Source organism: Protopterus annectens, chromosome 4.part1 (genome assembly GCF_019279795.1).
Source record: "Protopterus annectens isolate FY-2018-M chromosome 4.part1, PAN1.0, whole genome shotgun sequence".
Classification (NCBI taxonomy): Eukaryota; Metazoa; Chordata; order Ceratodontiformes; family Protopteridae; genus Protopterus; species Protopterus annectens.
Window position 1 is genome coordinate 406,508,714 of NC_056734.1, and position 14,749 is coordinate 406,523,462.

Genomic DNA, 14,749 nt, shown 5'->3' on the forward strand with positions numbered 1-14,749 from the left:
CACACACACGGCAAATACACACGCACAACCATACACAAAGTATATGTCAAATGGTTGAATACACTAAAGTTCAAATATGAAGTAATCAAACACTAGCAATTGAAACTCACAATACTGAAACACACTGAAAAAAAATCAAAAATGAAACCAGGTAATTTCCTTTTGCAATCAGTCAGAAAATACCATTAACTCCTGAGATAATTTGTCTGAATAGTGGTAGTGTTATAGAAATAATTCTTCTAAGGTAAAGTACAGGGCTGGAGTTAAGGTTAGCATGCGTTATTGACCATATCCCTGCCTCTAAACCCAATTTTACATCTCACCATAAAATAAACCTTTCCGTAAGACTACCACTACATAAGACACTCTTACACACGCCACATACTTTACATATGGACAATACTACATCTCTTCCCTTACCAAGCCCTTACTCTAACCCTAACCTGCAAACACATTCACACGCTCGCTTCCACAGGCACACACACACATAATAATGCCCGTTCAGTCCCATATTAATGTTGCCCACAACACAGTCCATCTAATTACATTCAATAATGTCAGCATTCAACAAAAAATGTGTTCAACAAAATACCTGTTCAACCAATTTCCGAGAATAAAACTCACTCGAAGTGAGTATTTGACGACATGAAGTTACCCATATACATGCATACACGTACATACATATACATATCATGCATGCATAGAGAGAGAGAGAGAGAGACAGAGAACTAAATAATCAAATTACATACTTAGTGAAACGTAGCTGTGCTGACCTACAAAATGCAAGTGCCTTTGTTCACGGGTGACATGGTGGGATTACCACTTTTAGTGTAACAGGATAATGTAGTTCTCATTATACAGCATAAGCTAAGCAATATACAGATGTGTTATTTTTTTTAGGGTAAGAGCCTTACTTCTGTAGTTCCTTAGTGTTACTCAAACATTTTACTTTCAATGGCTACATACATTAATAAATTGTCCGACTTACTTAAGACGATCAGACAGAGCACTAAACATCTTTGGAAGTATTCTTTGTACCAGTATAACTTAAGTCAAGCAAGAAGTCAGGTCTATAAATGAAACATGAAACTCAGATTTTATGCGTCTGTATAACTACGGAAGTGCTATAAAATGTACTTCTGTACAGGAGTACAGCAATAGACTGATCTGTCACAAATTAAGGTTATTAAATTTTAAATATACAGCTAACATACGTAAACCACTAGTCCATGAATTACTCTTACCTATTTGACAATTGGCATTGATACAGTCTGCACTGGGTGAGCCAAAGAAGTGGTACTAAATGCTGCTTGCCATGTACAACTAACTCTGAACATGGCTTTTGTCACAATGCTTTATGCTGAAATTCCTGTAAAAGTATACCTGAGCCACATTAAGTGAATTATATTCATGTCATTCTATTACTTATATTTGCTTGATAACGAAAAAGTTTGCCACAAGGCCAAGGTCGTGTGACTTGCGCCAGGAAAGGGTTCTTGGAACAGTGCACTCACTTGACTTCAAGAAGCACAGGAACACATCTGATCATATGATCTGGAATCATCATGACATTGTTTACATTTTTTCATATAATTTAAGACCTTTGATGAACAAAGATTATATTTCATGCCCCAGATCATACAGATAAAACTCCTGAAAGTCCAGTGATAAATGCAACTGATTTTTGAAGCAAAACCATACATTTCTCTGTATAGCAACTGTATGTGCATGGTTCATATCTACTTGTCTAGCTTTTCTCTTTACTATTTGTAAAGGAAAGTAATGACTGACTCCCACTCTTGTGACTAAGTGGACACTTATTCCATATCCTTAGAAGTAATGTACACTTGAGAATTTTTATTATCAATTTTTTTTAAGAATAGGTTCCCTTAGAATACAGTTTGTTCCTCCAGAGCTATATTCTCAGCACAGACATATGAACAAAACAGGATCAGTTACTGACATAGACTAGTCAAGGAGTCATCTTTAAGTAACCCCCATTAAAAAAAAAAAGAAAACAGTACCAATTCTTCAAGCACTGAGGAATAGTTTAGGTTTTCCAGTCGTATGATTTTTTCTACTAAGAAATCACTGCATCTTTCAGTTTGTTTCAGGTAGCTTGGGGTCAAAAGGCTGCAAAATGCAGCACTGCAGTTAACAATGTGCTAAAACAGTAAGGTATACAATTGTGCAATGATGTCCCTGGTGTGAATACACACAACTTTAGAACAGATGGGCTGCATGACATGCATGTTCGACTCTGATTAACAGCAAATACAAAGTTTAAATTGTACCATTGTTCTTTATGATTTATCCATGTATTATGGAATCATATTTTATGATCATTTTGTCAAGTCTCACAGAGCTATATTTTCTGATCTTAAACATACTCCAGGTATGTTTTTTTAACTACTTTGTGTATTTTTAGACCTATTTGTAGAATTGAAGAAATTCTGTTACCCTGCTTTTGTTCTTAATTAGTACAACTGGATACCCAAAGCATATCACAGTAGTCATTAAAAAAGAAGATGCCCCATGAAAGAGCCTTGTCAGACACCACTCAATCCATCATCTGGAGCAAATCAGATAAATGACATGTAGACTACATTAATCTCATCACCACCAATACTAGCAAAGTAACTGGTGGGTATACATTCTTAATAAATGGATTACGGGTTTACATCATTTATTATCTGATGTGTTTGCCACCTTCTTTGCCAGATCAAATAAATGTTGCATGTGCATATGTCTGCACAGGACTGGCCTTTGGTCAACTGGTGCCCTACGCAAAAGGTCTCCACAGCGTCCCCCATCACCACCCTGTGCCCCCATCTTGGTCTACCTACACCATCCCGATTACTGGAAAAGCACCCTTGCTAGAGCGGCGACCGCCTAGTTGGCCTATGCGTAAGGCCAGCTATGTGTCTGCATAGCAGTGGGGGAAGGGCATGAAAGCTGTTAGGCATTCTCTACATATAGACTGCGGAAACTAAATCTAATGCAAATACAGGTAACCGTCAGTGAAAATGTCCTCCAAAATCAAACATAAAATAAGTTAAATACAAAAAAAACTAAATGGTGGTAATAAAAAACAAGAAAACTTCATGTACAAACTGCAGTCTTGTTTAGGTATATGACCATTCATCTTTCCCAAGGGACAATAACTGCCTGCTCCTCTGAAGTGATCAATGTAGTTCTAATCACCATCCATCCTCAAAATCATAAACTTAAAACTTGTGGCTGAAACTTTTTTTAGCTAAACCTCAGAACAGTGATTAGTTATAGCACTAAGATGAAGCCTGCATTGCTGTAAAATTACAATCATACTTCAAATGAAATGTATTCTTACGTTACTTAGCTGTGCAGTTATATGTAGTGGGGATGCCACTGTTTCAGCACATAACTGCATTACAGCAACTGAAAATAATGGTGTTAAATGATTATTAATCACTAATCCCTTTTCAGCTGTAATCATCCTACTCTTAAATGCTTTGTCACCTTTTACCTGCATACTTCAAATTATCACTGACATGCATTATTATGTGCATCCGGATGTTAAAATACGTACATTGTGATCTGACTTTTTCTGCTTTCACTTTTCGGTCCAATAAAAATGTAATGGTGTCTGGCTGTTAATAGCTACCACTGCACACAACAACTGCTGGCAACACAGTGGTGACTGCTTTGGTAATTTTTGCTACACAAGTGGAATACATCATGGTTGCCTCTTGACCATGCTTCATGCAAAGTCCATATATACTCAGTAAAACTGACATGCCGACTTGGTTATGCCTTTATAGTAACATACAGCAGTATATGTGGATGACTACCTCACAAGGAAGAGTGTACACATCTTCTGGTCTGAAGGGTGGAAGAGTTTGGTGTACTCTGTTTCCCATTAGTAGGCAAAGATAGTACGAGCAAGTCAGTATGTTGCTACAGTAGGGCTCCATACTTGCCTTTCAACCTCTTACCTCAGGAATTAAAGGAAAAAGCCAGAAAATAATCAGGAGCAAAGGTCCCAAATCAGGGACAGTTCTTACTAAGAAAATGGAAAAAAATTAAAGGGATTAAATTTGCATGTATTTTCTGAACTAAAACATCTCTAACTATAAAGCTTATAATTACTCATGGACAAAATCATATGCCTTTTCTCTAAAAAACTATTAAGGTGATTTTTAGTAGAACAAAATATTCTGAGTGAGACTCAGGAACCGCTGAATCATGGCTTCATGCCCTGTCATAAGCTGACACCGTTTATACAGTGTTCATAGTGTCTTATGTTGTGATTTAGTTGATTTTAACATCTGGTACACTGAGATCCTCCAATACTTTTCCCTCCTTCCCTAGCACTATATGCATACATTTTGCTATTTTCTGGAAGGGTTACATATAACTGCTCCATGGGCTGTGCTGATGTTTTCCGTTTCAACTGTTAACTACTCAGCCCTCCTTCTTGGCAATTCATTTGTTCATTATGACTTGTTAATGTCTACTCACACTGTCTCACAAGCAATGCATTTACATTCAAAGACACCATGTTATTTTTCACTGTTTAGTTTTTGGTGCCTTTTTGTACATCAGCAAGGATGAAAACAAAATGTGTAATGTGACACTACATTTATACAAGTTCTATAACTGAGCCTAGTACAAAAACTACAGCTAAATTAGTTGCACATACCCATAACAGTAGATGTTTGAATTCCTCACTGCTGCAGTAGCCTTTAGCCTATACAAGTTATTTAAGAAAGTGCAACCAGACAGCTTCACAAAGCTCTGGCTTCCCCCACACCTTCATTATGACTGCTGACTGGCTAGTCTCAAGGAGGAAAATCAGCAGTCAAAGTGAGGTTTTCTTCAGGACTTTTTTATCCATACAGAAAGAAGAGCCTAATTAATATTCCTTAAAAAACAAACAAAAAAAAAAACAAAAGCAACACAGAAACAAAGTAGAAACACACACAACCCTACTGTATATATCACGTACAACTACAGTGGATATGCAAAGTGTACACACCCCTGTTAAAATGCCAGGTTTTGTGATATAAAAAAATGAGACAATAAATCATTTCAAAACTTTTCCCACCTTTAATGTGACCTAGAACCTGTACAATTCAATTGAAAAACAAACAAATCTGTTAGGGGAAAAAAAATCTAAAACATAAACAATGTACAATAAGCTGGTTGCATAGGTGTGCGCACCCTTAAACTAATACTTTGTTGAAGCACCTTTTGATTTAATTACAGCATTCAGTCTTCTTGGGTAGGAGTCGATCAGCATGGCCCATCTTGACTTGGCAATACTTGCCCCCTCTTCCTTGCAAAAGCACTCGAAATCTGTCAGATTGCGAGGCCATCTCTTGTACACAGCCCTCTTCAGGTCACCCCCCCCCAGATTTTCTATCGGATTTAGGGCTGGGCTCTAGCCGGGCCACTCCAAAACTTTAATTTTCTTCTGGTAAAGCCATTCTTTTGTTGATATGGATGTATGCTTGGGGTCAGTGTCATGTTAAAAGGTAAAATTCCTCTTCATCTTCAGCTTTCTAGAAGATGCTTCAAGGTTTTGGGCCAACTGGTATTTGGAATTGTTCATAATTCCCTCCACCTTGACTAAAGCCCCAGTTCCAGTTGATGAAAAGCAACCCCAATGCATGATACTGCCACCACCATGGTTCACTTTGGGGATGGTGTTCTTTTGGTGATGCAAAGTGTTGTTTTTGTGTCAAACGTACCTTTTGGAATTGTGGCCAAAAAGTTCAACCTTGGTTTCATCAGACCATAACACATTTTCCCACATGCTTTTGGGAGACTTGATGTATTGTTTTGCAAATTTTAGCTGGGCCTGGATGTTTTTCTGTGTAAGAAAAGGCTTCAGTCTAACAACCATACCCCATAGTCTAGACATATGGAGAATACAGGAGACTGTTGTCACATGTAGTACACAACCAGTACTTGCTAGACATTCCTGCAGCTCCTTCAGTGTTGCTGTAGGTCTGTTGGCAGCCTCCCTGACCAGTTTTTGTCTTGTCTTTTCATCCATTTTGGAGGGACGTCCAGTCTTTGCAGCGTCACTGTTGTCCCATATTTTCTGCACTTTTTGATGACTGTGTTCACTGTGTTCCATAGTATAATCAATGCTGTGAAATTTTTTTTGTACCCTTCTCCTGACTGATACCTTTTAACAATGAGATCCCTTTAATGCTTTGTAAGCTCTCTGCGAACCATGGCTTTTGCTATAGCAAGCAGCTGAGTAAATGTCAGGAAAATCCTACTAGAACAGCTGAACTTTATTTGGGGTTAATCAGAGTCTCCTTAATTGATGGCAGGTGTGTACCCAAGAAGTGTGAATGCTGTAATTAAAGCAAAAGGTGCTTCAACAAAGTATTTGTTTAAGGGTGTGCACACTTATGCAACCAGCTTATTGTATTTTTTTATTTTTTATATTTTTCCCCTAACAGATTGGTTTGTTCTTCAATTGAATTGTACAGGTTATAGGACACATTAAAGGTGGGAAAAGTTTTGAAATGATTTATTGTGGTCTCGTTTTTTTTTTTTTTTATATCACAAAAAACCTGGCATTTTAACAGGGGCGTGTACACTTTTTATATCCACTGTATGCACCAGAGTAGGGGGATGAATGGTGGATGCAGCTACTGAAACAGTGAAGAATTAAAATACCTACTGTTAACTGGTAAGTACAACTTACACGACTGTATTATGTTCAACATTCTCACTGCTGCAGTAGTCTTTAGGCTATATGTATTGATAACCAAACCCTATCCAACTTGGGAAAAGGAAGGCTATGGATCCCAGAGCTCCTGAAGAACTCTTGTTTTCCCATAATTGCATATTCCAGGACAATGTACAGACTTTACTGTAATGAATGACGCTAACATATGGACTGTCATTGAAGAATCTACAAAACTTGCGTGCCTTACATTTACTCATTCTATTTCACCCCACACATAATTCAGTTTTAGATACAGTTTCTAACCTATTTTTAATGTTTCTGTCTCTACCAAGCATTAAGGTGGGGACTTCTATTCTTTGACATAAAACCAAGAACCCCACAACACAGCGACAAGAAAATTCCAATTCCACAGGTAGCAAGAAAAACTAGCAGGAATCAAAGAAAGATGAAACACAGTAGTTTAATCCAAATACTTAGTGCTTTTGTCTTTTCTTTACATCTTGTGTAAGTTGATTCTTCCAGTAAAACAAGGTAGTTTGGGATTACCTGATATGAAGGGGTATTTTAGAGATACACAGTTAAGGCTTCTTGACATAGCACAAGCAGAAAGCTGTAATTCATAGTAAAAATACATGATGATGAAACTGTGGGGAAGCTCCAGAAATAAGGAGAGACTGGGATTTTGGATGCCTATCCAAAAGGAAATAACAATAACTATACAGAATATTGCATTCATAAAGCAGCAGAAAGTATTCTAAGAACTAAGCCAACATGGGAACAGAGAAAGGGGATTCTGCTGATAGGGATAACTGCAATTAAGGGTTCAGAAAACAGGCAAAAGAGGACTAGAATTTACTGAAGAAAACTAGCAAAGGAACAATGGTATTAGGAGCAAATAATTAAAGAGGGAAAGGTAACAGAATGGGAAGAGGCTAAGAATTCATTTGGACTGCAGGCTAGAGATCACCTTCCCTATCAAGGATTAATATCAGAGTACAGACAAAGAAAGAAATAAGGGTGTCCTAAGTGAAGGACTAGCACTGGTTGAGTTTTTAATAGAATCTAGAACAGAAGTTGCTGTTAAAAAAAAGATAATTATTAGGGCATATAAAATACTGCATGATAACTATAGGATTCAGTCAGAGGAGGTTAGAAAAGATTGGGATGAGAGACTGGATAAGCAATTCAAAAATAAACAATGGGAGGATATATGTATGACTCCCAAATATGCCAAAAATTCTAAAAGATTCTGGATCTTTGCTTGGAAGTGTTTGCATAGGTATTTTAATAACCCAAGCAGACTCCAAAGAATTTTTTTGAGAGGTAGATTACAAATGCTGGAGGTGTGGTAGGGAAGAAAGAGATAACTGGAAATTTATATATATATATATATATATATATATATATATATATATATATATATATATATATATATATATATATATATATATATATACACACACACACACACACACACACACACACACACACACACATACATATATATATATATATATATATATTTTTTTTTTTTTTGGGGGGGGGGTGAATGAGTTGCAGACTTTAAAACTTCTTTGCAGACTACTCTGTCAGAAATACAGAGGGAGCAAATTGGTGTACCTAAGAAAATGATTTTTGAGCTGTGATACTGAATCTGAATTGCCTGAACACAGTTAGGCCTTGCTGAATTTAATTCTGGAGGCTGCCAAAAAGCAGTTACTAGAAAATGAAAACCAAAGTCTAAACCAACCATACTAGAAGTAGTAAATATAGTAACAGAGATAAAAGAATTAGAAGTGGGATCTCTAGAAAAGGGTACGAGCAAATTACATAGAACATGGGAATTGTGGGAAAAATACGTGCAGAACAATGTTTTGTATTGGAAATGAGATTTAAGGGAAGGCTCAATTGAATGAGCTATGTAATGCTTGATTGATAATGACTGTATAGAAGATTGTAAGTGATGTAGAATGTTTGCAATGGAAAATGTCAGTATGGTTTGTTTTCATTTATGTAAATGTATGATTGCCTGGGTCATAAGTGATAATTCAATAAAGATGCCATAAGTGATAATTCAATAAAAATGTTTCTTGTTTAAAATAAATAAATAAATAGATGATCAGCCAAACAAAAATGACGGTAACCTAGTTTCTTCACACTTCCTTGACCTATCCAAAGCCTTTAATACTGTATTCTACCAAAAGTTCCTCTGAACATGCTAACCTAGAACTTTTACTCCCCCCCTCCACACACACTCCTGATACCACAGCTATCTATCCAATTGGCAACAAACAGGTAAATATAGCAACAGATCCCTCAAAATTTCAACCTGTCCCCACAGTGTTCCTCAAATATCAATACAGGCCCCCTTCTATTTAATATTGTCAAAACTAAACTTCATACTACTAAATTGTCCACCCTCACATGATATGCTGGTGATTTCACTCTCATCTATTCTGCCTCATCTATGACTAAATTACAAATAATCACCCAACAGTCTTTCACCCGCATTGAATACTGACTCAACAATTCTAATCTACTTCTCAATCCCCCCCTCCAAAAAAATGAAGTGCTTCATCCCAGAACAATACATAAACCAGAAATATGCATTTCACATTACCTCAAGTAACAGCACTATAACAGAAACTAAGTCAGACAAAACAACTTGGAGTCATAATTTATGACAGACTCTAGTCTGACCATGACATACTTCACTCTATCAAAACACCAAAGACTAGGATCACTCTTTAGAGTCAAACAATACTTGATTTATGCTATCAGATATACCTTAGCATCACCCTATTTTCTTCCATTACTACTCTATGCCTCAATACTCAAAAACATTAATATCACCTATAAACCTAAACTGGCAGCCTGCTATAGCAAAGCAGCACAATTTTGCAAATGATCTTCCATATAAAACTCATTACTGCCCAGCATTAAAACAACTACATTGGCCCTTACTTCCCTAATCAGCTTAGCTACTCACAAATAATCACCACACAAAACCTCTTACACTCTCAAAGCAAATGACCAACACTACAAAAACACACAACAGTGCTAGCATCTAACTAGAGACCTTTGTTCCAGCAGCAAACTATACATCAGTAAGTCACACCACACTTCTGGAGACTCTACTCCCACCACGTCTCAAAACTCTGGAACACAATCCCTGCTTAATTAAGGCAGACAGAATATCAAAATACATTTGAAACAAAGTGAGGGGGTGCAAAGTGGCTTGCGCTGCCACCACCCCCTCCCCCCAAGGGAAAAAAAGCATTTTTTCCCCACAGTTTTTTTTTTTACATTTAATGGGTCCATATGACTCTTACTACTGATGTGCTAATTTTACTGCTCACAATTTTAATGTTTTAATGGACACGGCTTAATTTTGTTGACATCTAGACATACAAGCATCACACATACAAGTCCAAATATGATTCACTTCTGCTTGCCAAAAAAGTGACACATGGGTCCAGAAACTAACCAAACTGCAAGCTAATCAATGCATCCCCCAGGTCTGAGCACTGGACACTATATGCAGTGAGGCATTACAATTACTTTAATACATGAACACATCCATCCTATGCACTGAGCATCAAACTTTATTGTGCTGTCCCTAAAGACATCATTGCCACATCAAGCTGCCGAAGGTAACCTGCAACTCACAAAGGGTTATGGTACTCTAAGATGCCACATGAGTTAATTTGCTACATATAGTTCTCACACTAATTTTTAATAAAGACTCTGAGCCCTTTTTTTCATCAAGAATCAAATTGAGAGATTCAGAGTAGTAACTGGCAGCTTGGCAAATGTCTATGCTGAGATGCTAGATACTGTTTCCAATCATTATTCACTAATATCTCATCTGCAAGAAATACAACTAAACTGAAGAAGGGAGCATCCAAACAGGCAGTGGCCTGCTATGATAGAGGACACTAAATATATGGCAGCAACTATTAGGCTTGCATGTTTTTTTTCCAGAAGTAATTTCTTCATTCATTCATTTATTCACAGACAACCCCCAGTCCAACTCATGATGTTGGGGACAGGGCAGAGAAACCAAGCTTGAAGAGGATACCAGTTTACTGCATTGCACAGAGTTATTTACACGCAGTATGCACATCAATGGACAAGTTGAAAGATTGCCAATTCAAGTACATCTTTGACAAACGAACAAAATTAATAACAAATGGTTGACTTGGGTCCTCCTTTCACCACACTCCTCTAACAATACGGTAGCAGCTCTCAACAAAGGGCCACAAACGTTACAAAGAAGGTACCCCAGCCAACCTCAGAACTGAAGAACAAAGTACTGTGAAGCAGCAGCACTAATCATAGTGCCACCCCTTGTCTACTAAGCATTTACTTTAAAATTAACAAATTAAACAACCAATTCCAAATCAGTCTAACGTTACTTATCTGGATCCTCACTTTGCCTCAGTCAGCTGTTTCTACAATGGATACTGTCATGTGAATATAATTTCTCACAGCTACCCTATGTCTAAACTCATGAAGGGATGCAGCAAAACCTGTGTGCCTTCCAAATGGTAGTGATAATCTGCTGTATCCAGCAAGTATCTACTTGCTGGCTTCATCCCAAAAACGACAGCTTAGTCAAGATAGAGATGGCTGGAGTCGCTGTAATGACCAAAGCATTTGGGTTAGCAAGCTGTCTGGAAATTACAACATACAAATCATTTCATAAACATCAAATATACACTCTCTGAGTGCATTACTGCACAAAGTCAAAAAGTTAATTGCATTTTCTTTCTCTTAGAGTAAAAAAAAAATCAATAAAACTTTATAACTTACATAGATTATGTATTCATCACATCTAAAGACAATTATAAGCTCTGTTAGCACTCTTGACAGGAACTTCAGTGCTTCTGCCAATAACTAAATAATCTCATCTTATTCCTTATACCTACCTCAACATGCAGGTGTAGTTCCCAGTATCATTAAGAATGGCTGGTCGAAACCAGACAACATCTTTCTCCCTGCTGATACGATTACCAGTAAGACGAAAATTAACAGGTTCTTCAAGATCTTGCTCCTGCCTCATCCAGTACCACATTAGAGTGAGTCCAGCTGAATGAAAGGTGCTGTAGTTGTGCTTTAAATACTCAAGAAAAAGAGGGCATTTGATTCGGGCTGGTTCTCCATCATATGCCCATACTTGTTTGGTGTAATCCACTCCCCAGTCATCACAGCTTTCTGAAATAAAGATTAAAAACATAAATGTATAGTTCAGGTTCTAGACTGAAGGATTTACCACGTAACATTTTTTTATGCCATAGCATAAAGGCACACTGCATCTGCTACTTAAAAAGCATGTGTAATGTGAATTGACTTTATTATGTTGAGTCACATCCTGCTAAACGCATCTTATGCATACAGCTGAATAGCCACAGTACACAAGAGCAAAATGCACACACTATTACAAAATTCACTGTATACTGCATTTGGTATGACAAGCATGGATTAAACCAAAACAAAAGTATTTATTTTTTCCTCCAGTTTTGTGAAGTTCTTCATTCCACCTACGCTCCCAGTAAAAAAACTCAAACATACAAAGTCACCATACTGAAATATAGTAACACCAAAAAGAAACAAAAAGAAGAAACAGAAGCCATGTGGTCAAATACATGTATGAAATACTATTCTGACCTGGGACTCAAAACAATTTTCTCAAATAAGCTACACTGACTTATAATACATCACTGTGTTCAACATTCAGAATGAAATACAAAGTCTAAAGGGTGAGAATTGACAGGGTGGGAGGTTGGCATACGGTGTTTACCTTACAGACGCAAGGTGCAGGGTTTGATTCTCACATGGGGTAATTGGCTAAGCTTAAAATGGCTCACAAGAGCAGTTGGCCTACTACTAATCTATAATCCTATGAATCTTTATGTAATAAAAAGTAAAGTCAATGTTTTAGAATAATCGAAGGATATTGTCTGAGTGCACAGCTATCATTCCTGGAGTGAGAGGTCCTGAATGCTAGCAGGTCCACTGTCATCTTCAGAATACTGAAGTAAAGGATAGCCTCTGACTGTTCCAACTGACTTTAGACCATCATTCCATCGAAATGCCCCCCCCCCCCAACCTCATGGGAGAGGCATCTGTTTTCATGACTGCTGCTGCTGTGGTTGGGAGCATGAACGTTTTTCTCACCTGTAAGAAAGGTAAAGTCAGCCACCAATTCAGCTGGGTTCTGCATACCAGAGTTATCGGAATCGGGGCTTAAGGAGGATCTGTTAGTTGTGACCACTGTGCAGAAAACTTTCATTAAAGGATCCTTATGTGGTATCGCACATAGTGGACCATTACAATCGTTGCTGGTACTAACCCTAGGACTTTCAAAACCAGTACAGCCAAGGGATTTTGCTGCTATACAAAGGGTTTGTACAGAGCTTTGAAAAGAGAACAGATGGTTCTCCATGAAGGATACTCGGCATGAGGTTGGGTTTAGGTGCTTCCAATGTAGAAGATTTGTTGAGAAAGCTGAAGGTGGGATTTTTGATAACTGGCAGAAATGCCCAAGGATAGGCAGAGCTGTAGAAAGTAATGCTTGAATTCTACTAAGACTTCTCTAGAGTTGTTGCAGCAAGGAGTCAATCATCCAGGTACAGGAAGATACACATCCCTCACAGCCACACATGGACTTGGTAAAACACCCACAGGGCCAGTGATGAGATCAAAGGGCAGAGCTCTGAAATGAAAGTGATTGGCTCTTATTTAAAAGAGTAGAAACATCCTAAACTCCTCTGCAGTTTTTACATGGTGGTAGGCATCATGGAGAACTATCAAGCACATCCAGTTGTTCACCTTGAGATATGGTAAGATTGATGACACAGTGACCATTCTGAACAGGGTCTTTTGACAAAGAGATTTAGGTCACTGAAATCTAGGATTTGCCTGAAGTCCTTGTTTTTTCTTTAAAACCAAAAAGAATCTTGAATAGATTACTGATCATCTCTGGTGTGGTGCGACCTCCTGGATGGCCATTTATTGAAGGAAGGATGGAAAACTCCCATACAGCTGCTGATGTTAGAGTGGGACCTAAGGTAAACCACAGCTTCTGTGGATGTAGTTTCTGGGGAAATGGGTATGGAACAGCCAATGGACAGGACAACTCAGACCCATCTGTCCTGTGTGATGGTTATCCATTCAACAAGGTGCAGAGATAATTGCCCCCCTTACCCAAAGTGCCAATAGAGATGGGTAGTGGGGCAAGCCCTCGAGGGTGCTGGTTTGGCCTTCCTTGAAAGGGCTCCCTATACCCCTCATTTTGCAGACCTCTTCACCTCGTTATCAGCATCCATTAAAGGGGCCACCTCTGCTATGGCCAGCCCTGTCTGAGAAAAGTCAAAGGGCTGGTGCTGGGATCTTTTAAACCATATGGATTTGGAACCCTTCTGATTCCTGTTGAAGGGTCTTTGAGGGTTTTCAAACCTGAATCCCATGACAGCAGCATTTTCCCATCCTGCTCATACCTCATTAACTTATCTGTTGGCCAAAATAAAGAGGATTTTTTGGAGGGGATATTGATGATGAACACCTTGAAACTGTTAGCAAAGTCACAGATGGAGCCAGGCATGATGCCTCATAGTGAAGCCAATGTCAGCCACACATGCTGCTTTATTTGCTGCACTATGGTATAGCCGCATGGAGAGGTTGACAATATTAAACATGTTTTTCACAGCGATCTGTACTCTTGGGTCTTGAATTGTCCAAATGTATCCACAGCCTGTTTTGCAAGGCCCTTTTGGAACTGTGTGTTAAGTAGTTTTATCATCCGCAGGGCAAAGGTGCCCAAGGCAAAAGTGCACTTTTCCATCATGTCCATTACTCTAGACTGTTTATTGAGGGGATGGACAGCTTGGAAGGTTCACAAATGAGTTTCTTCTTAGAGCTACTGCAACCATCACTGAATCCATTGAGGACTGTTTGCCAGTACTGCTTGTCCTTAGGTAGATGCAGAATCTTATCAGGTTTCCTGGGAATTGCAGCTAATGTATCCGGTTCCTGATGTATCCTCCTGGAGACCAA

The 14,749-nt window shown here is 38.3% G+C and overlaps 1 protein-coding gene across 2 annotated transcripts in view; it reads right to left on the reverse strand.

Moving 5' to 3' along the window:
• LOC122800889 (interleukin 1 receptor accessory protein) overlaps window positions 1-14,749 on the reverse strand; it is a 1,870,333-nt gene that overhangs the window by 1,090,210 nt on the left and 765,374 nt on the right. For both annotated transcript variants that reach the window (XM_044070223.1, XM_044070224.1), the window contains exon 3: window positions 11,623-11,908. In XM_044070223.1, the coding sequence (XP_043926158.1) occupies window positions 11,623-11,908 (286 nt within the window). The remainder of the gene's footprint in view (window positions 1-11,622; window positions 11,909-14,749) is intronic.